This window comes from Arvicanthis niloticus, chromosome 19 (assembly GCF_011762505.2).
Source record: "Arvicanthis niloticus isolate mArvNil1 chromosome 19, mArvNil1.pat.X, whole genome shotgun sequence".
In the NCBI taxonomy this organism is placed as follows: Eukaryota; Metazoa; Chordata; class Mammalia; order Rodentia; family Muridae; genus Arvicanthis; species Arvicanthis niloticus.
Window position 1 is genome coordinate 36,789,698 of NC_047676.1, and position 23,308 is coordinate 36,813,005.

At 34.5% G+C, this 23,308-nt stretch overlaps 1 protein-coding gene across 1 annotated transcript in view; it reads right to left on the reverse strand.

Annotated features, from left to right (window-relative positions):
* The window catches only part of Hcn1 (hyperpolarization activated cyclic nucleotide gated potassium channel 1), a 347,574-nt gene that overhangs the window by 126,263 nt on the left and 198,003 nt on the right, over window positions 1-23,308 (reverse strand). The window contains exon 3 of the mRNA XM_034523345.2: window positions 13,726-13,887. Within this exon, the coding sequence (XP_034379236.1) occupies window positions 13,726-13,887 (162 nt within the window). The remainder of the gene's footprint in view (window positions 1-13,725; window positions 13,888-23,308) is intronic.

A 23,308-nucleotide genomic window follows, 5' to 3' on the forward strand; every position in this document is an offset into this window, starting at 1 on the left:
ATTTCTCTCATTCTAAATGTTCCTTCCAGGTATCTTTGTGGCCTCAGGACAGTTGTTTAATATTCTGCAGACAGCAGCAAAGTAGAAGTAGTTTTGCACTCATCTAGATTTTTCCCCCCTAGGTTTATACCATATAAACTTACTTCTTTTACGTCTTTCTCCACATCATATTTCCACATCATATACAGGATGCTTGCTTCTAGTCCAAACTATCCAAATCATCAATACACACAGGCACACATGCATGCACGCAAAATCATAATGATTCCAGATTTGCATCTAACGTACTATGTAATTAAAAATGACCTTGAATATCTGAATCTCACGCCGCCTTTTCCACAGTGCTGGGACTGCAGTCATGTGCCAGCATGCCAGGTTTATGAAGTGCTGGGGACAGAATCCAGAGTCTTGTGTGCACTCTCCCCAGACAAGCACTCTCCTCACTGAGTTTGATCCCCAATGTCTTAATATCATTTTCTACTGCTGTGATGAAATACTCTGAGATAAGTACATTTGAAAAGAGGGGTATTCTTTTACTTTCCACAGAGGGAAGTCACAGAGGGACAAACTTAAGCGAATTTCCCGAGCATATGAGATTTCCATTTTTCATGCAATGCTCTCTGATTTTTTACTTTGAATGCAATTTAAATGCTTCAATTTTTCAGCACCTTGGGTCCTCCATTGTAATTTACTATGATTTGGTATTATGATTAAATATTTCCTTTTTTCTCTTAAGTTGTTTGGCCAGGGTACTTTGTCATAGTAATAAATAAATAAATAAATAAATAACAAAGCTGCCATAATTCATTTTAAATAAGAATATTCTATATCAATTTATAGACAAGAAATTTCAACCCCAATCTAAAACGATAGAAATGTTCATAATAAATTATGTATACTTTGTTAAAATGTAATACCTATTCTATGCATTAGGGATTTCCACATTTAAAAGAGGACATCAAGGCATGAATAATTAGACAAACAGCCTGAGTCCACACTACTGGTCTGGAAACAAGAACTGGGAGCTGGATCTAATATATTCCACAGTGCAAATCATCATGTCCTTTTCAGTGATGCCACTCAGATATATTTTTAAAGCACTGTCAGGGTCTGACTGCTTAACACTAATCAAAGCATTTTGTCTAAATTTTGGTCAAAGTAGTCTACCATTATTCCTGCAAACACACAGTCTAAGAACTCATCTCATCCTGATTTATGGAAAGTAAATGCCCAGGACCCAGAATTGAACCCTTTTCCAGTTCTGTTGTGTTCTAGGGAACCCTTGTAAAAGAAATTTGAGATTAACATTGAAATCACAAAGATTCAGACAATAAAAGTTATATACCAATGACCTTAATAGATTTTATAGTAGACCTTATAGTTGAATTCTGATTTTATGGTACATTAAGATACATTTTTCTTCACTTTATAATATGGCCACAAAAGTAATCCCAGTAGAGAATGCATTGCATTTCACTGGTGTGTATTTTGGGGAAACACAAATAGAACATGGCAGATGCTCAAATTTTTCTTCTGTAATTTTCATCACCAAACATATGCAAAGATGCTAGTCATAGTGCAAAGGTATGTTCCCATTATTTTGTGGCATGAGACAGCAGGATATAGTACAGAGCCATATTCTCATTAATCTCTCATGAGCAGAGCTAGATTTCTAAAACGTCTGATTGACTAGATGATTATTTAAACGTTGATTGTACTGGGTCCAATTTATAACCTCAAAGCATAAAATGGCTGAAAAATGATTCTGTTATATATTTAGCTCTTATCTGATAAATCACCCACAGCACTAATAGTTGTAGGAATACAAGTAAGATTGGTTAGCCCCGTAAAAGATTGTGAGTGAAATTAAATTTGCAACAAGAATTATTCATTTTTTAAGTGGTTAACTTGCAAAAGAAATCAATTCTTAAAAATAGCAGAGACTATAGTGGGATAAGCAAATATTCACACTGTGATTTAAAAAACAGACTTGATGTTTTCGTCTTACATCCCTTATTAGTTCATAGCTTTTTTCTTGTCTATAATTCTGCTGCATGTTTCTAGAATGACATATCAGTGCTGTGACAGGTGAAAAAACCAACATAACATAAGAAAAAAATGATGGAATATCCTCCATTTGGTAACTAACTATATAACTCCCCAAAAATTATATGAAAATAGGCAACTTAGTCTGCATAAACATAGACTAAAAAGTATCTTTTTATATAATACAAAAGAATGAAAATATAGGTCTTTTTGGAAAGATGAGAAGTCTATATGAGTTGCATGACATCTGTGTAGCTGTTAGTGGAGTAATATATAGCAAAGAGCTATTTATTTCGTATTTCACTGACTCTCAGTCACACAACAAAACTAGGATACCATTTTACTACAGCCCATATGAAATGAAAATATTTTCAGGAAATGAAAATATACATAATGTACAAGACATGAGAATTAGACTTGCTTCTTATTGCTTGATACATTTAGTTTTATGGAAAAAGTAAAAGAAGAAATCTCATCATTCAAAAATATATATATACATGTATATATATATATATATATATATATATATATATATATATATATATATACATTCATGACATTACAAATCACTGCAGTGGTTTCAAGAGTTGCTTTCTGTGAGCATGCACCCTTGTGGCTCACCCTGGATGAAACTGGACTAAGGCCATGACAAAGAATGTTAAGGTAATTTCAGAGTAATTAAAGAGAGCTGATAAACAGCTCTTCTGGTCAGTGCCTCTGCTTGTTGCCAGTAAATAAACTGCTATCTGTTAGGGTTTTGTTTTTATCTAAAAAACAAACAAAAAAGCAGAAATATGTGTGTATTTTCTATTACTTCATACAGAATAGCTGACTAATGTTGCACAAAATTTTACATGGCATTTGTGAACGTTTCAATAGCTTGTGTCAGACTCATCTATGAAAATTAATTTACCTAGATAAATAAATGAAAAATGGAAGCCTGCATGATAGTGTGTTTCCTTTGCATACTTTATTTGGTACTTTGGAGGTAATTCCTTACGCGATTCTTGTTTTATACATTTGTTTTTTTTATTTTTAAGTACCATTGTAATTTGGGCATGGTATTATATAAATATATTGTGTTTCTAGCATTAGAAATGCTAAGGCAAGAGTTTGTAAGTTAAGTACATCTCAGGCACATTACAAGGAAAGTTGAGCTATTCAAACATACCTCAAACTATATACAAAGACTCAAAAAGAAAGAATAAATATATATAAGAAAAATTGAATTAGAACTTGGGTCTTGTTTTGGTTGGTTTTATTGAAACAGGCTCTCAGGTATTCCCTGGTACTCTCTATGCAGTTGAGGATGGCATTGAACATTTGATCATTCTGCTTCTATCTCTTGAGTTCTTAAATTAAACACATGAACCACCACACCCAATTTCATATGATGTTGAAAATGCAATCCAAGGTCTGAACACAGGAGTTAATGCATACTACCTAAGTACCCTAACAAACAAGCTACAAGTCCCTTGCTTTAGTCATATATTTTTAACGTAACTTAGCTGAATCAAAGTCAAATAAATTCTTCTGTATTAAAGAACTTTAATCCAATCTAAGAATTCTTTAATCCAAATTTAATTTGCAAACAAAATGAGACATTAGAATGTATTTCTATATGTTCATCCCCATCATATAATTCATATATAAGAAGAAGGAAGAATGTGTTTAGAAAGTCTTCTTTTGAGAGATGCCTTGTTTCTGTTGAACAAGAAGTGTTAACCAGGCAGACTTTCCTAATGGACAGAAAAAGATGGCAAACAGAAATCATAGCACTCAGCAGGCTGCTGACCTACTTTATTATTATAAGTTCATGTTGGCTATGAATGCATTTTTTCAGTAGAGTTGCAATGATTTGTCAGCAAATTACTTACCTTTTGTTAGAACATTTTTAAAAACTCTGTTATGACAGTACTTTCTATTTTGGAAAAAAAGTCAATACTACTGTAATAATACAATCCTAATACAGAGAAATTGAAATATAAAGTACATTACTAATCCCAAGAGAGAAGAAATGCTTTCCTTCAGTTCCTATTACATTGTCTTGGCATCTTTTCTTTAAGCCTATTAGTTAGTGCATTATGGAGACAGTCATTATATAAGTACTTGAATGGGCTGGTACTTAAATTCTTCTAGTCTGTCATCAGTAGATAATATAATCATCCTAGGTTTCCATGATCACTTACTTTTGAGTATATATTGCTTTTTTTCCTCTCAAACTATTTACTTTTTTGTCTCTAAACAGGTTTTTTAAAATATATTTAGAGATTTGAAGCCGATTTAATTGAGACAACTTGAGATTGACTATTTTCAAGGTCACTCAAAACAAGCCAGATGACGATAGTTGAAATGAGTCCTTTACTACTGTGTGGTCCTTTGGTTGTATATTTCTTACAACCTTATACCTTAATCTCTACAAGATTCCGAGGCCACCATGACATATCATCAGTGATTAGGGGGGAAAAGTCACTGCATGGGTTGTTAACTAAGGTTTGAAGAGACTGTGCAAATGTCTAATTTTCAAGGATACTTAGCTTGGTTAAGAAAACTATTTTTAGTTTTGCACTATTTTACAACACTTGGCCCATGTTCAGGGGTCTTGAGGTAGTTCAGACATGTTTACAGCCTCATATAGATTCATTTTAACAATAGACATGCACACATTTCAGTTGTATTGAATTATAATTCTGTCAGAGTAAAGCTTACAGTTTGTTAAACTTTGTATATTTTCAGCACCCAGGGTTAAGTGGTTATGAAGGAATGCTTGCTGGAAAATGGGATAAATGAGGATGTAGACTTAGTTTTATTTCCCACTGTATGCTTGTATGTAAAATCTATGATCTCAGTCTATTGTCCAAAGAATGAACTGCTAATACACACTCAGCTCATAGAAGAACCCAAGTATAGTGATGTCAAGGACATATATAGAGTCATAGAGATTTTTAGGAAAGTTTGTTCTGTAATTTGTCTCTCTACAATCCATTTTGCTGACATTTCCCTTATACATCTTTACTAAGACTTATAGTTACAAAAATAAGACAAGCCTTTGGGTTTCCTGGGGGGAGTGGGGGGACCAGAAAAGAGGATAGCATTTAAAATGTAAATAAAGAAAATATCCAATAAAAAAGAAATGGTACATGTGTTCAATGTTCGAACATGTACTGAAAATTGACAAAGGCTTACACAGTATATGGTACATATGCCCACGGTTACTTTTAACAGGAAGGAACTGTATGAGTGTATATCTATTTGGGAGAATGCCTTCTACACAGTTTTGAATGAAAGAAAAACTGAACAGTAGCTTGTGTTCCCAATTAGAAATCATATATATTATGTGTGTGTATAATATATAAAATAATATAATATATTGTGATATATAGATATACTAATGTAATAATATCATTAATTTATATTTACCTATTGTATATTGGAATAATTTTTCTGTTTTATGTAGTAATAATTATATATTGGCAGAAGTTTTTACATTTTGTAAGCAGATTACCTTAGTGTTATTAGTTCACACCATACTTCATAGACAGTGTTGATATTTTTATTACCATACAAATGAAAATCACAAAGCACATTTACTTGGACATCTATAATATAAGTTATATTACATTTACAGTCAAAAACAGTAATGTGTAAAGAACAAAAGGATATAGTAGCTGCAAAAACAAAGACTGTAGGCTATCCTTTAGGAGAATAGCTGTTTTACAGATGTATTTCAAAGGACACTCAGTCACCTTTGTGAGAATGAATCTCTTGGAAAGAATCTGTGATGTATGCCTTTAAGGCCAATAATATAATCTATAAATATAAGCTGAAGAGCAGTTATAGAACAAAATTATTATAATGTGATGTTTGTGATTGTTAATAAATTATTTTGAAGTTAATAATACTCAAAAAACAAGACACTAGAAAATAATTTCATCTCATAAATTAGATGGCTTCAAAATTAAATCACAGGAATCAGTAGCTCTCCTACATACAAATGATAAACAGACTACACAAGAAGCAAAAGAAATGGCTTTCACAATAGCCCAGATGATATAAACTATCTTGTGGTAACTCTAACCAGCAAGTAAAAATCTTATATGATAAAACTTTACACAACATTGCAAGATAAATTGAAGAAGATATCAGGACATGGAAAGACCTCCCACGCTCATGGATCAGTAAATAGTAAAAATGGCACCTTATCAAATGCAATATATAACTCCATCAAAATTCCAAACAGTTCATACATGCACACATACATGCATAAACCACACACCACCAACAACAACAACAACTGAAATGTAGAGATATCATCATTCTTTACCTCAAATTGTATTACTGTTATATTAATATAACTGTATTGTTGTATAGTAATAAAATAGCGTGGTATTTTCAAAAAACACAAATGCTAGTCATAGAAAAAAATTGAAGAACCAGATGTAAGTCACACACCTCTGAATGCCTAATTTGATAAAGAAAACTAGAAATATACACTAAAAAATAGTATTTTTCTCAAATGGTACTGGTTAAACCAGACAGTTACATGTAGAAAAATCCAGATAAATCCATGCATATCACCCTGCATAAAACTCAAGTTTAAATGGATCAAAGTCCTCAACATAAAACCAGTTACCTTCTACACTGAACATGATAGAAGAGGAAAATGGGAAATAGCCTTGATCTCATTGGCACAGCTAAGTACTTCTGAGATAGTGCCATTAGCACAGGAACTAAAATCAATAATTAATGAATGGTACCTCATAAAACTAAGAACCAATCTAAATGTCCCTCAACAGAGCAAGGAATAAAGAAAATATGATACACTTACATAGTGGAGTATTATTCAACTATTAAAAGAGTGAAATCATGGAATTCACAGGTAAGTGGACAAAACTGGAAAAAAATCATCCTAAGTGGGGTAAACCAGACTCAGAAATACAATCTGTGGATTTGGATTTGCTTATATGTAGACATTATCTGTTAAGTTAGTGGTAACCATTCCACAGTTTATAGACCACAGAGATTAGGTATTATATAATGGTGCCTTGCTGTCTGTGTGTGGAGAGCAATCTAGAGTCTTAACAATAACCTGGGTTGTTTGAAGCATCTCGTGAGAGCCCTCTCACCAACAATTCCATTAAATTTAAACAAATTTGGTGAGATGACATGATTAGCTGGGGTTCTGTCTCCCCCACTAGTTGACCATTTCATTTATAGAGCCTCTGTAAATATGTATATCTTAGGAAGGTTGGAGTGGGTGATACAGATACATGTCTACTGGCAACTATATAGATAGTTGTGGTAACTGTAAAAGGAGGACTGAGTGGAGAGGGAAGGAGGAGAACAGGATTAGAGAGGGAATACAGAGAGACAGCTGAAATTAAGGAGCATTTGAGGCATCATATGGAAACTTAATACAGTAGAACCTTCCTAAGATATACATATTTACAGAGGCTCTATAAATGAAATGGTCAAATAGTGGGGGAGACAGAACCCCAGCTAATCATGTCATCTCACCAAATTTGTTTAAATTTAATGGAATTGTTGGTGAGAGGGCTCTCACGAGATGCTTCAAACAACCCAGGTTATTGTTAAGACTCTAGATTGCTCTCCACACACAGACAGCAAGGCACCATTGCTGAAGACATCGTTTATACAACTTGTCATTTTGGAGAAGCTGATCTGGTGCCGAGATAGAGTCTCCACACCTATGTGTTAGCATCTTCGGTACTGGAAGGCACTCTGCACATTACCAAAGATAACATGTAAAAACTCACATCATACACAAATCCTGTGATCTATAATAGTGTCCTGCCTAGAAGTATGATAGTGCAATAGTGGTACAAATCTCATTGGAGTAACCAACTAAGATTTGATTTGACATAAAGCTCATTCCATGACATGGAACTTATAACACTGTTCGTGTGGCCATAAATTTGAGACCAGATACCCCAAGAATTTAGGAAGAAAAAAATACTGATGTTCTTAAAAAAAAAAAAAAGTATAAAATGACTACTGATGACATTCTTCTATATTTATAGATCAGTATCTTGCTCAGCCCGCATCAGAGGAACTTCCTCTTGTAGTAGATGGAAACAGCTGCTGATGCACAGGCAGATATTATTCAGAGTGTAAGAGATCTCGGAATGCTCACAATCTAACTGGGATGTCTCCACTACATCCCTTGTAGGAGGGCTCAGCGAACAGTGAAGGAGCAGAGCCAGAAATACTGTAAGTGCCGGAGGAGATGGAGGACACCAAAACCAAGCCAAATAAATACACAAAGAAGGTCCTAGGCCATCCGCACATATTTAGTAGATGTGTAGCTCCGTCTTCAAGTGGGTCCTGAACAACTGAACAGGACTATCCCAAAAGCTATTGCCTGTTTGTGGGTTATGCTTTAGCCTGGCTTCCATGTCTGGCCTCAGTGGGAGAGGATGCATACTCCTAGGCCTGCAGAGACTTGATGTCCCAGTATCTGGATACCCAGGAAAGGGGATTGGGGGGGGGGGCTGCTATCTGCTCATAGAAGAAGGGGAGTGGGATGGAGGAGGAATTGTGGGAGGGAGTGACCAGAAGGGGGAACAGCAATGGATCTGGATGTAAAATGAGTAAAAACACACAAATAAAAGAACAGCAATGAGAAACCAAAGGTCTCTAAATAAACAAGATCAACCTACATATGAACTCACAGAGACTGAGGCAACACTTTCTGTACCCAGTGGGATCCTAGAGATGAATGATATGTACACACACACCCCTATCTCTAACCCAGACACAATTTCCAATTGGCAACTAATGCAAATTATAATCTTATTTTCATTAAAGGGATTGTCACCTGGGAAAGAAACTACTCTTGAGCCCTAAAGTAGATGACTAACATAAAAGAACTCTTTAGAGTTTCCTTGTCTCATATGGTTGCATCATGGTTCTAACATTTTTTTTAATTCTTATTTTGTTTTTAAGTTAGTTTGTTTTTTGTTTTGTTGTGTTTTGGGTTTTATTTTGTTATTTTTCTTCTCTCTTTTTAAGACACAGGAAGTAGTAAGTTTATGACTTTCAGCTTAGCATCTCTATGGGATCCTTGAGTATATGAATATTTCTTTTGCCTTCTCTTTGGTTATTTTCTTGTCTAATTTGATGTGTTAGTGTTTGTTCTATTTTACAGATTACTATATTATACTAATTATAATTATATTATAATTATTTATATATTAATTATATTGTGTGATAAAGCTCCCTTAGAAACAGTTATTCTTTTCATAATTTTGTTTATGAGCCTATCCCTTAATGGCTGAGCCATCTCTCCAGACTACCCATTTATCTTCTAATAACAGACAGACAGGGGGGTGGATCTGGATGGAAGGAGAGCTGAAGAGCAATTGGGAGAGCAGAGGGAGAGGAAAACATTATAAGGGACATCACATGTGAAAAAATTCTATTTGCAATAAAAAGAAAAGCATTCAACATTAACAACAATAATCTCATTTGCTTAGCTTACTAATAATAATCTTATTTAGCTTACTAAATAATTTTAATCAAATACTCACAACATAATAAAACAGATTTGTTGTAATAATATATTTGATTGAGACTGTTTCTCTGAAACCTAGTAACAGCCTCCATTAAATATACTTCTGTGAAATGACTAGTTTTTCTAGGGCAGTTTCATCAAAAGCCTGTGTTGTGAATCTCAGGTTTCTAATACATTGTCCATTTTACTGTCATGAAAATGTTGTACATCCAAAAACTCTGACCATAATTGTTCCTATCTGAAATAACTGCAGGACAAAAATGGAGAAGGGGCCAGAAAAAGGAAGTCCAGCAACAGGCCCAAAGTGAGATCCAGCTGAAGGGGAGGCCCCAAGGCTTGACACTATTACTGAAGCTGTGGAGTGCTCACAAAAAGGGGCTTATATGACTTCCCTCTGAAAGACCCAACAAGCAGCCAAAGAGTCAGATACAAATGTTTACACCCAACCATTGGATAGAAACTCTGACCCTTGTGGTTGAATCAGGGTAAAGCTGGAAGAAGCTGAGGAGGAGGGCAGCCCTGTAGGAGGACCATCAGTCTCAATTAACCTGGAACTCTGAGATCTCACAGACACTAGACACCAACCAGGCAACATATACCAGGTGATATGAGGGCCCCCAACACATATGCAGCAGAAGATTAACAGGTCTGTGTTCAGTTAGAGAAAAAAAAAAGAAAATGTACATCATTGACCATGTCATTTAGCCACATTCAAATTAAATGTATTACTTTCATATCATGTCTACAAACTAACCTTATGGTTAGTTGTAGTAAACAGTTTCTGGTATTACATGTTCCAGTTGGAAAGTAATCTATGTATGAAGTATTCAAATATTCTGGAGTCCTAATATGCTTCCATTAGAGTATTTTTGAGAATAACCAACATGTAACCATTCATCTGAAAGCCTATAGGTAGAAGACATGGGCTGTCTAAGTGAAATCTGATATTCTTAGTGATGAAGAGAGCTTATTCAGAGAAGCAATATTACACTGGAAAATATTTATGTCATAATGACTTCATACAATGTGAAAATATTTTAGATGAATGTAATTAAAGTGCAATTTAAATTATACTGTGTCTTCTCTTGTTATATTCTTAAAACTGATATTTTTTGCATTTGTAATTGAATAAAATGCTATTGCCCTTAACCAATTTATAATAATTTATATATTCTCAGTGCTTTATAACAGCAAGCATGCCACAGGATGTCATAGAAATGTCACATTTTCTTAATCATTAGTTATTTGTCAAATCTAATATCTTAATTCATAAAAGAATTTGTAATTCAAATTCACTTCTTAAATGGAAATGAGCAAATATTACAAATGCTGCCAAGATGAAAGCCTGCTCTTGCTGCATTTCCAGAGTTAGGTTTCCTTTTTCTCATCTAAGTAGTCCACTACATTCATGTATTGACTCTTTCAATATAATGCTTAGAATATTTATGAGCAAATTTATTTATGAGTAAATTTAAATTTATGAGCAAGAAATTAGGATAAGTATTATTTTTATGGAACAAAATATAAATTAAAAAAGTTAAACATAGCATGATTATATTACAATGATTACTACTAACACAGTAAGCAAAGTTATAGCCTAGATATGTGTAAACTTCATATTTCTAGTAAAAAACTGTAACAGAATTTTCTAATTGTAGGTTATATGGCAATAACTAGCTAAATGGATATATAGATAGAAAGATTTGGATATTAAGCAAATTTGGATACTTAATTTAATATGCATGTAGTTCTTAATAATACTTCATGACATACATGTAATTATCTTGGTATTAAAGTAGTTATGTTATACTTATATCAGGTTCTTGTGTCTTATATATAAGACTTGATTTCTAGTCTCAAAATTTTTACTTTTAATTAGATTTTTCTACAAATAGAAAAAATCACTTTGATATTTTTATTTAAGTATTGAATATCCACACTGAATTTAGAGTAGTTACTCATGCACATAAAATGCTGTGATTAAGTTTCTTTCTAATCACCTTTCTTTCCTGATCTACATAGTATTGTTTTAAAGATATTTCAGTGTGAGTTGGAATAGACATAGTCAGATACACATAAACTGTACCTATGACTATGTATTCTATCCATGTAAAAGATGATTCACATAATGTCTGAAAATTCCAGTTTTATTTTAAAAAAAAGAGACCAAGAAGTGATTTGCAGTTTCAAAAAGTTATTATGTATAACAAGAGGAGACAATGAAGACTGAGGCTTAAGGATGGCCTCGTTGGGCATCAATGGGAGGAGAGGCCCTTGGTCCTGTAAAGGATCAATGCCCCAGGTGTAGGGGAATTCCAGGGCAGAAAGACAGGAGTGGGTGTTGGGTAGGGGAACACCTCATATAAGCAGGGGAGGGAATGGAATAGGGGGATTCCGGAGGGGAAATCAGGAAAGGGGATAACATTTGAAATGTTAATAAAGAAATAAAGAAAATATCTAGTAAAAAAAAACACTAAACACAACACAACATGTACCAATAACCAGAGAACCAGAGTCTGCCCCTCTCCGACATACATAATTATATGCAGTCATGGTTAAAGGAAAGTACTAAATACATTAAAATTTTACTTGCAAAACTGTGCTTATCAAAAGATACATTATATATCACCCTGTAATATGGTTATACAATCATGAGCATTTTGTTAATACTTAAAAAAAGAGTCTTTTGCTTTTTCAATGATGGCAACTACAATTTTTTCTGGAACATAACTTGAAAAATTTTAAACTAACAATCATTTGTCAAATGAGGTAATGGCATGTGTGTCAGCGATGAGTCACCTCTGGGCTCAGGTCTCATCTTTGCACTTTATACCCCATCAGCAGCCTGATGACTGAGTGCCTTCCTCTTCCTCTCCTAGACTCTATCCTCATCTCTGTCTTTGCCATCTACGTTGTGTTGTTTCCTCCCAGCGTAAGCAAAGAGACAGGTAGGGCAACGTCACTGATTTGAAATGTGATCTAAGCCATATAATTTCCTTGCATTGTTCTATATGAACTGCCAGGAAGTTTTGATGCTGAACAGTAAGCTGAAAGAAATCAATGTGTAAGGTATATTCTTAGCTGCCATCTGTGGTTCTAATGTGTTTCCTGAAAATTGCCTTTTAGGAACTTAACTCAAGACTCTTTAAGGTTGGCAGATGGACACTAATGGAAGTTGGGTGTCATTAAGGCAGAAAAAAAAAGGTTATCTTCAACCTTCTGCAATGTGAAAATCATTTTCTTCCTACCCAGGAGGTTCAGACACAGAGTGTCATTTTACAGCTGGAGCTCCTGAACACAGAAGTGCGTTGAACTCTGCATACGCCATATCACGAGAAATCAAGTTTTATAAACTTTCCAGTCTAGTATTCTACTGTAACAGCACAAACAGGCTAGGATACAACAGAGGACAAAGGTAAAAAAAAAAAATAGATCACTTTTTGAATATAGATTTGGGTGAAAAGGTCAAAAAATTTATACAATAAAGTGTGTGCATCTATGAATGTGTAAGGGTGGGAGAGGTTACTATAAATTTTATGATTACCTACCAACAAGGTGATGGATACATGATTTAAAGTAAGATTTTAAAGCAAGCTCTTTCTCCCTCTTTCTCTCTCTCTCTCTCTTTCTCTTTTGATATGGGATATTTAAACAAATGTAATGAAATAAAGAACAGACTCAAATGATATCAGAATTCACATCAATGCATCTTACATTTTATGTAATATATTTGTTTTTTATTTAAAATATTTACATATATTACAAAATAAAATTAAAATTTATTTTTCACATTATTTTTCTTGCTCTATGCACAAAATGCACTGAAATTTCCTCAAACTTCATACATACCTTATTTACAAATTTGAAAATGTCTGTGTGAGCATTGTATCATGGTTATGTATGTGCGTTTATGTCAGCAGATAAAGTATATCTCAGTATTCAAAGTAAAAAGTATAAAACTGAATATTGCAGAACATATATTTTCAGGGATATGAGAATAAGTTTAGTTGTATAAGTGTGGTTTATCTAATTTCGTATCCATGGAAGTCTTTATGGAAGAGAAAGCAGACCACTCTAGCAGTAACAGTTTGAAGACTTGAGAACCATACTGAAAATTTAGAAAACAAACCACATGAGTTACTTACAACCATTTCGTTTAGAGAAACCCAGCAGTCCGGTGGGAAGTCCTGCAGCAGTGGGAACCAGGAACTGCAGACAGCCATCCAGTGACACAGGAGCAGCATCATACCAATGAGGTTGAAGATTCTTACCACGGCACTGGCAAGGTCATAGGTCATGTGGAATATCTGTCAGCGAAATATAAAGCAATGCTGTAAAAAGTCACATGACCAATCAGGCATGCTACCAACGGCAGAATTGCTGTGAGCTCTATGCATGAAATAAAAATAAGAAAAACTGTTCAGATCAAGAAACAGCTTGCTGTTTTTTAACCTTCTCAACAAGGCTGGCCATTCTGCTTTATGAGTATAATAACCAAGTGTAGATATCTTCACAAAATACATAATACATAAACACACTTTAAATGACAGTAATGTTGATGGCACTATATCTATGAACAAATCTTTGTTTTTGCTTTTTTTTTTGCATTTATCGTTATTATTATTATTATTATTTACTTGTTCACTTTACATCCCACTCACTGTCCCCTTCTCCCTTCTCAATTAGTAAATTTGAGTAACAGAGCTTTCACTCTGCTTCAAATTCTTTGTTAATGATTTTGTTGAAGGTAAGGAAAATATGCAAGGACTACAAAATGTAAAATAGATGTGCATTACAAATTATAAGACCCTATTGAAGGTGAGCCACAGTGCTGTTCCAGGTTTCTGAGCACAGATGCATGAGGAACTTGAGTATCCAACCTGAGCTTGGATAAGGACCTCACAGATAGAGTAGTTGATGTTGTTAACAATGTGTAGTGTTTTAAAGTATAATATTCTGTAAAAATATTTTTTATAACAGGTGATAGTATTTCAGAAAACAGAATGACACTTTACATATTCAACAAAACATCAGCAGTGGAAACATAATTCAAACTGGCTTTTGGATTGTTTTTCTAGTTTTTATAGAAAGTAGAAGCAGAAGCAGAATTTCCCCTTCATTTCGCTAGCATTTGCCTAGTGTGGCAAGACAGAATCCACATGGGAGTAGACCTACATTCTAGGCTAAGGTTGCAAATGCTAAAAAGTTAGCGAGTGAATGAACTCACTCAAGAAAGGTGAGTGAGTGCACACAAACACTGAGATATGTAAAATCACATAAAACCCACCCAAAACCTATATGTCCCTAAGTCAATAGGATACAACCTGTTTTGAGAAATATTTCAAAACCCACTATCAATCAATCTATCTATCTATCTATCTATCTATCTATCTATCTATCTATTGATCTATCTATCTTCCTATTTATCTATCTATAGTTTATCTATCTATCATTTATCTATCTATCATCTATCTATTTATCTAATCCTAGATCTTTGTAGAAAAAAATCTCTAATATTAGGGTATAAATAATAATACATCTATATATCTAAATAGATGGGTAATAGAGGGACAGAGATAGAGAGATAAAAATAGAGATAGATATCAGTATTTATAGAGAGATTAAATAAAGATTCACATCTACTTTTGTTTCTACTTAACGACTTGTTTTTAAGTTTGGTGCATTCTATAAGCATAGACTTCTTTTTAAAACACTTTTCAACAAAACTGTAGTTAGTGAAATTTATCTTTGTAAAAATATGCAAACGTTTCCAAACTCTTATAAAGGTAAGGTGGAAGTACTGGAGCTTAAAGAAAACAGGACACTTATTTCGATATTATGAAACTATACACACAATATGTTTTGCAGCATCAGTGGACAGTTCCTAAACATAGTGACACAGAAGATGCAGGATAAACTCAATGCAACAAAAAATCAAAAGGTGCTGGATTTGGGAAAGAGATTCCTTAGGATGAAGGGGGTCTTAAAGAAAAGAAAGGGATGTGGGTGGGAAGGGGTAGGGGCAGTCATCTCAATGCAATATATGTATTGTGACATTGTCAAAGAGCAACATTTACAAATAAAAATTATAATTACAATACAACTGTATGCCATTGTGGCAACAGCAGATAACAATATAATCAGAACAGCAAAATTACTAAGAGCAAATACTAAGGATTCTTACTTGAAAATATTAGTATCAAGATAGACCTAATAATTAATAGCAAACTTGATTAAATCATATCACCATGTCTGCATATAATTAAAATGTTATGTTGTATTCAATAAACAAAATTTTGTCAATTCGAAGTCTTGTAAACCTTAATTATAAAGAAAATAAAAAATGTTTTACTGTATGCCTTAATTTTAATTTGGCTTTCTATTTAGCAAAGTCACAAAAGTGTTCTTTTTGTTTTGGTCTCTCAAATTTTAATTAAAAACAGATTTTTTTCACACACTATATTCTGATCTTGCTTTCCCTTTCCCAATTGCTCTCAGATCCTCCCTACTCCTCCAAGTCCACATGATTTCTTTCTATCTTTAGAAAACAAAGAGAAAGAGAAAGAAAAAAAGAAAAAGAATAAGATGGGGATGGAGTGAGGGAGGGAGTAAGAACAATCAAAAGAGAAAAGACAAGAGAAAGACATATACAAACTATCAAAAATCATAATAAACAAGCAAAGACCAACAAGACAAAAAAAATTCCCAAAGAAAGCAGTATGAGAAAAAAGTCTACATAATACTACTCAGTTTGTGCTGTGTTAGGCATGTGGCCTATCTTAAGTGTGATTAATATTTCCTGTAAAATTTCATGGGACAAACTAATTTTTCTTTACAAGCAGATGTCAATTGCAGATAGCATCATTTATATTTTAAGCTACAAAGTTGCAACATTTATATTTTAAGCTACAAAGTTACAAAACTTGAAATGTGTTACACTCTGGTTCATCACTTCCTGTGGAATAATTCTCAGACATTATTTGCCAAAGTGTTTTTCAGATAGTTTGTCAGCAGGTTAGACAGTATTAACTTAGAAACATATAGATTTGGGGGAGAATCATGAGATTATTTAAATATCTGTTTTCTGCATTTATTCAACATATTTTTTGTGTGTGCTTATTCACCTTGTAATTTCTTAGCATTTGGAAACTTAGCATAGAATGTAGGTCTGTTCCCCAGTGTAGTCTTTCCTTCCAGAGTAGGTGAATGCTGAACTGATAAAGCTGGTTCTGATTCTACTGTTTGTGGTAACTAGAAAAATGAACAAGCAATAAAGTATATGTTCCAAAATATCTCAGTGTTTGCACGTGGTGTAGCTGGTGGTCTCTCCATCTCCGTCTATGGCAAGAGGAGTCATCTCTTATGGTGGCGGAGCAAGGCATCTCTTACATTTCTTAGTCACTGCATTCCCAGATAGAAACTATACTAATATTAATGACAAGCAACATAGAATAACACATTGTTTTAGCTTCTATTTAATGCCTGCTACAGAAGTCAGAACTCATCATGCCAGGTACCATAAAACTGGCCAACAACCTGTAGCTGGGTGGTAATGGTGACATGGGATAACCTTCTACTATTATATTGCTAAGCAGACCTGGTACCAAACTACATTCAAATGCATATCCTTATACCTACAATGCAGTAACACTCTGCTTTCATCAGAGAAGTGTCTTTTTCAGAGGGAAGAAGTAAATAAAATGTCTCATAATTGGTCAAAGTACAGAGAATAATTGGTAGTGGAATTCTCAGCCTTAAATTAACATTTCAGCATATCCCATTGTCTAAGGTTAAGAGAAAACACCCGAATAACTGTGATAACCAGAAGTGAAGGGTTGCTGCAGAGTAGTGTCTTGTGGACATGAGAGGGCTGTGGCAATTGGTTCCTCACAGTTAAACAAGATCAAACTAGATAAAATTCCAAGAGTGATTTAAAAAAAAAAGTGTTGACTGCTGGGGTGATGTCAGTTCTGTTTTCTTTAGGGGTTTGGTAAGTTGTCAATGTTTCAGTGGATGTCCCTACACTCATGCACGTATACGTAGCAGTATTTGGAATTAATACATGAAGACAAAGAAGGAGGATAAGAGGGAGAGGGAGGAGAAAGATGGAGAAGAAGATGAAGAAGAATGAGGAGCAGGAGAGGAGGAGCAGCAGCAACAGTAGCAGGAGGAGGAGGAGGAGGAGAAGGAGGAGGAGGAGGAGGAGGAGTCTACAGTGACATGAAATTTGGAGATGCATGAGGGTATGGAAGAAGCTGTAGGATGGTAATGGGAGTAGATGTGATCTAAAATACATTGTGTATCTGTGTGAGTTTATCAAGCCCTCAGAGGCCAAAAAGTGCTAAATTTCATGGAACTGAAATTACAAGTGATTTTGAGCCACTCCATGTAGGTGCAGGGGATTGAAACTGGGTCCTTTGAATGAGCTTATCCACTGTCATCCACTTAACCAACACTCTAGGCTCAACAGAAAAAATTTACAGAAGATTGAGAATAAGATAATTCCACAACAGAGTTACTTTGTTAACAATCTTGGTTTCATAATACTTTAAGCTTACATATATCTTTAGGAGACATACTATGCTTATTTAAAACTAAAGATACATTTTATGTATTTCAGTTGTATTTAATATCAAGGATCAACTATTGCTTTAACTGTTTTTCACTTTGAGTATTACTCCACCTGTTCTCTATGCTTCATCAAGTTCCATGGATAATAGAACAGCCATTTCTTTTGTTTTTGTGATTGCTTTTCTTATTTTTAAAGCTCAAAAACAATTTTATTATAGTATAAAAGGAACATCCCAAGGCCTGCAAGTTGTAAAACCTCAGCAACTACCTGGAAGAGGAGAAATAAAAGAGAGAAGAGGAATAGCCATTTCATTTTAATGTGTCATGGAGGTCAGAGGCATGGCAGAGAAGAAGCCACTTAATAGTGGAAGAAACTTTAAAGAAAGAGTAGGAAGCTAAAAGTATTGAGAGAAAAACTCAAAGTGTTAAAAAACCTGTTTTTTAAAAAGTAGAAGAAAGAAAAGGCAAATTTTGCTTTTGAGAATGATTTAAGAATGCAGGCATACTTATGACCCTACACTATAGGGCACATAAGATACTGCATAACAGTCATTCAATCACAGTTCTTCCACACAAAAGTACAATTCCATATATATATATATATATATATATATATCCTTTACTAAATTTAATATTATCATTATTTTCTCTGAAAAAAATCATACCATGTACTTCTAAGACCATGAGGAAAATAAAAAATATATACATTATATACATTTGAATCTATTGTAAAATTGTAACAGGAATCAATGATAGCAATGCTTATATTTTAAGCTACAAAATTATAAAATTTGAAAAGTAGATTCTATATACCAGAAATGTTTGGAATCTAAGTGAACAGAATAATTATTATAATCATTTAACTCCCTGGAAATTTCAACTCAATAGCACATGATAACTGGACACTAATTAGAAAGAAGCATGCTTTTGATAGGTCATATTTGATGTGGACATATTTTAATATTACATGGATTTATATTTAAAAAGTTTTATACCTTAATAGAATAACTGAATCTACCTAAGTTTTTATTTAAGAATAGTTCAAAAAAAGAGAAAAATGTTATCCATAAATATCTATGAGGAATTGGATGCAGAAGTCTATCATAGCAAAACTATACTTGTTTCTTGTCCTTGTACAAAACTAAAGAATTTGCATGTAACATATTCACTCCTATTGACACCATAAGTCAGTTCTTGATGACTTACAATGGCTAATGAAATATATATGCTACATAAATCATTCTTCCATTGTATTGTTTAAGGAAAAATATTTACACATGTTCAGTACAGGAATTTTTTTCTTTTCACCACATATTTTCTTTCTGTATTCAGTTGAATCTGTGCAGAAGGCACAGATGTGGATAACTGGCTGCATCACTTTAATATTCATGAGGACTATGCGATGTTATAGAATATCTCTTCAATGCACCAGAAAATTGAAAAAGAAAAACGGGAAAGAAAGAAAGCAGAAATAACTGCCATGTCCGTAATCTACTTAAGAACATTGTTCACATGCTGGGAAAACCAAATTATAAATGAATGTGCTAGCAAAACTAATAATGTTTAGTCAATTATTCCTGGGGAAATGGAGTTAGTTAAAGCAGTTAGCTAAATTGGAAATTAACACAATGGCTTGCTCATTCTTCCCTTCTATATGATAAATAAGTGTAAGTGTAGTAACTGCACACAGTGTGCCACTAGTAAACTAGTGAGGGCATATTACCACACTGCGAGTCTCAGTTGAAGATATTTGTGGACAATGTGATGGTTACCATATACAGTCTTAGCATGAAATCAAAACTAGCATGCTTTTTAAATGAAACTTTTCTTCTGAAACGCTTCTGAAAACTAATCTTCCAAGCTTGCAATAAAATAAACATTCAAAAATTTTAAATGATAAAATGCATTATTCTGTTTTTATTTTCCTCATTAATGGCAGCAAAAGTGATAACTAGGTACTCTGTGTGTGTGTGTGTGTGTGTGTGTGTGTGTGTGTGTGTGTGTGTGTATAGTGTGTTCAGGAAGAATAAAAGGGCAAAAATCAAACTAGGACTCACAGCTGTACTTGCTTATTAATAGATCTTCTAAATAATCACTCACTAAGCAGATCTTCTGAATGTATTTCAAATATCCTGACTGTATTTTCTTGCAGAGGAGTTGAAAGAATTCATTTCATAAATGGGTTCAACTATGTCCTTAGTGTCTATATTTTCCTGTCTCTGTTTTGTTCACTACAGTGCATATTAAATTTGCAATATATTCGATGCTCCAAAAAAAGATCTCATTATCTCTGAATTTTGAGCAACAATCAGAGACGCGATTCTAGGCTTGCTATCCATTAATTCCCTTCACAAAGACATTGCCTTAGGAGGGAATGAAATGACCTTACAGAGGAAACTTAAGAGATGTGTCCTATTAAACATTATTACGCATTGAGCTACAACTTTTATAAATGGATTAACATCTTTCTTGAAAACAAATATTAGTCTTCTTAAAATAGGATTAAACATCGCAAAATTAGACCTTGCAGTATTGGAGCATCTAAAGATGGGGCTGTAAGAGAATACTTCAGAATCTTTTACTTTCTCTTTTAGCTCCTTCCACATGTACCACATTCTCTTTCCTTCTAAGTAAATGCCTGTTACAGACTCTTTATCCTCCATGAAGGGATCACAGTAAATCTATTTTAGCCATAAATTGCCCAAATTCAAGGACTCTGACATAGGAACAGTGAACAGACACGTGCAAACATATTTCACTTGCAAACTTCCATAACTGGGCTGGAGAGATGGCTTAGTGTTGAAGGCATTTGCGCTTGTCCTGCTACCATGAGTACAGGAGTTTAGAAATAACAACTGGGCTGCAGTGACCCCTTAATCTCAGCACTCCAGACACAGAGGAATAAACAAAACCAACCAACCAAACCACAACAAAACAAAACAAAAAACAAAAATAAAACCTCATAGCAAGCTAGTGAGCTAGACAAGCCAGCATTATCAAGTCTTGAGTTCAGGGAAAGATTCTGCTTTGATAAAATAGAGTAGAAAACAATCAAGAAAAAGCTTCAGACATCCATGACTAAGATCTGTGTGTGTGTGTGTGTGCGCGCGCGCGCGCACACACACACACACACACACACACACTATTATTAAAATGCCACACTATCATTCACTTTGAAGGAAAGACATGGTTTCTTACAATAGAAAAGTACTAACTCACTATGCAAGAAAATAATAATTTTATTTCCTGGAATTTAACTCAAATTAAAGGTTTGCTTGAGTTTTTGTTGTTGTTATTGCTGCTGTTGTTGTTGTTATTGTTTTAATGTATCCAACTTATCTTATGTATTTGTTGGCAGCACAAAAGAAGTAAGATTTTAAGAATGAAAATATTTTTTTCTCAGATAAATACCTTATAGAGCCAATGCTTAGACAAGCAAGTGGCATGTGATCTTAACATTCATAGGCCACACTTCTTACTATCAGTCTACTTGATCTGTGTGTAGACTACCCCATAGTACCATTTGCTAGAGAAAACTGATGGAGTGAGAGGACAGGGAAAATAGGCTTTGGCAAAGGGCTATAGAAGTGAAGACAGTGCTTTCCAATTCTGCATGCAGTGGCCAGCATGGTGACATCCTGCATTGGCACACACTCTTGTTATTCTGGCAGATGAGCCCATCAGGTTCAGAATTCTCATTTATTTGAGTGGGTTTGTGTCAGATTCTTGCTGGAAGATAAGTAGTGCTGGTTCACTGTCTTGGCATCTCCCTCCTGAAAGATATCCCTGAGTAACGAATTTTGGTAAGAGGCCAGTAAAACAGCACTACAAATCTTAGAGGAGAAACCACGCAATTTGCTTTTTAACTAAACCAAAGAAAGTAGAAAAATGGCAGCAGAGCTGTTCTATTGTCCTACAAGGAAAGCAAACCTGAAAAACTACCAAAGCACTGGCAACATTGTTAGCAACACAAGGTACAAGTGAGTCAGATCCCATCCCTTGGAAATGGGCAGTATGTAAGCGGCACAACTTGGACTCTTTCCAGAACTGAAAGTGAACTATGACGCCTAGTCAGCTCAGATGACCGTAATACATCTGGCTATTTCGGGCCACCTGAGGCATTGAAAAAGCTAATTATCATAATATGGAGTGTGTTGTACAAATCACTCCAAATGAGGAAGTCCTTAAGAATACTAAACATTGTTTGTAAAAGCAGCGTTTCTCCTATCACCCATACCCACCTGTGTCTGAAGTCTGTGCTGTGTAAAGAACACACACTGGCTCTCATCCTTATGCCTCATAGTGTCTGCAATGGTACCTCATTAACTTGCACAACGATGATGTCTTCCTCAAAGATCTAACCCCAGTTTTAAATGATGGTCTTTCTCTTTAGACCCACCAAAGATTTTCTGCAATTGCTATTTTCCTTTTAAATAACATTGTTATATTTGTACTTAGATTTCATTAATTTATGATGGGAGGAGATAGGCTAGTTAAGAAAATAGGATTTTTTTTTTTAAAACAAGAAAATCCTTGGTCTTTCCATTTCAGTCATCCTTGTCTGGATATAAAATTCTAGATTAGAAATAATTTTCTCAAATAAACTAATGTGACTCCATTTATTTTGGGAATACAGTGAAATTGCATCTTTCCACATAAATGTTATCAATTTTTTTTATATGTAGAATTTTTCATCCTATGTGTGTAGGAGGCACAGGATGGGGAGTCAGTCTTTGACAATGACTGATGGAGGGGTCACATTGGTTTGAGATCTATCATTGTGGTCAGCACACTGGTTCATCGATGTCCTGTGTCATCCTTAGAATCCATATCTGCATATCACAGACAGTTCTGTGTGCAGCTTATACTTCAGAATGTGATGGTCCCTTTGTACCCTTCCCCCCAGCCATGAGCAGGCCTGAGAGACCTTGTTTACCACAACAGATCAAGTGATAGGATCTAGGTGGAGTTACCCACCTTGGCTGCCCAGAACACAGAAGCAGAACTGCCCCTGGGCTTGCCTTGAGACATCTCCAGCAGTGACCTGGAACGGATTTTGGATTATCCCACCCATCTGAAACCAGGAGGGGTTGTGGGTTGGGCCTTTCCCTTTAAATTGAGAGCTGAACATTAAAGCTTTGAGCCTTGATCAGAGAA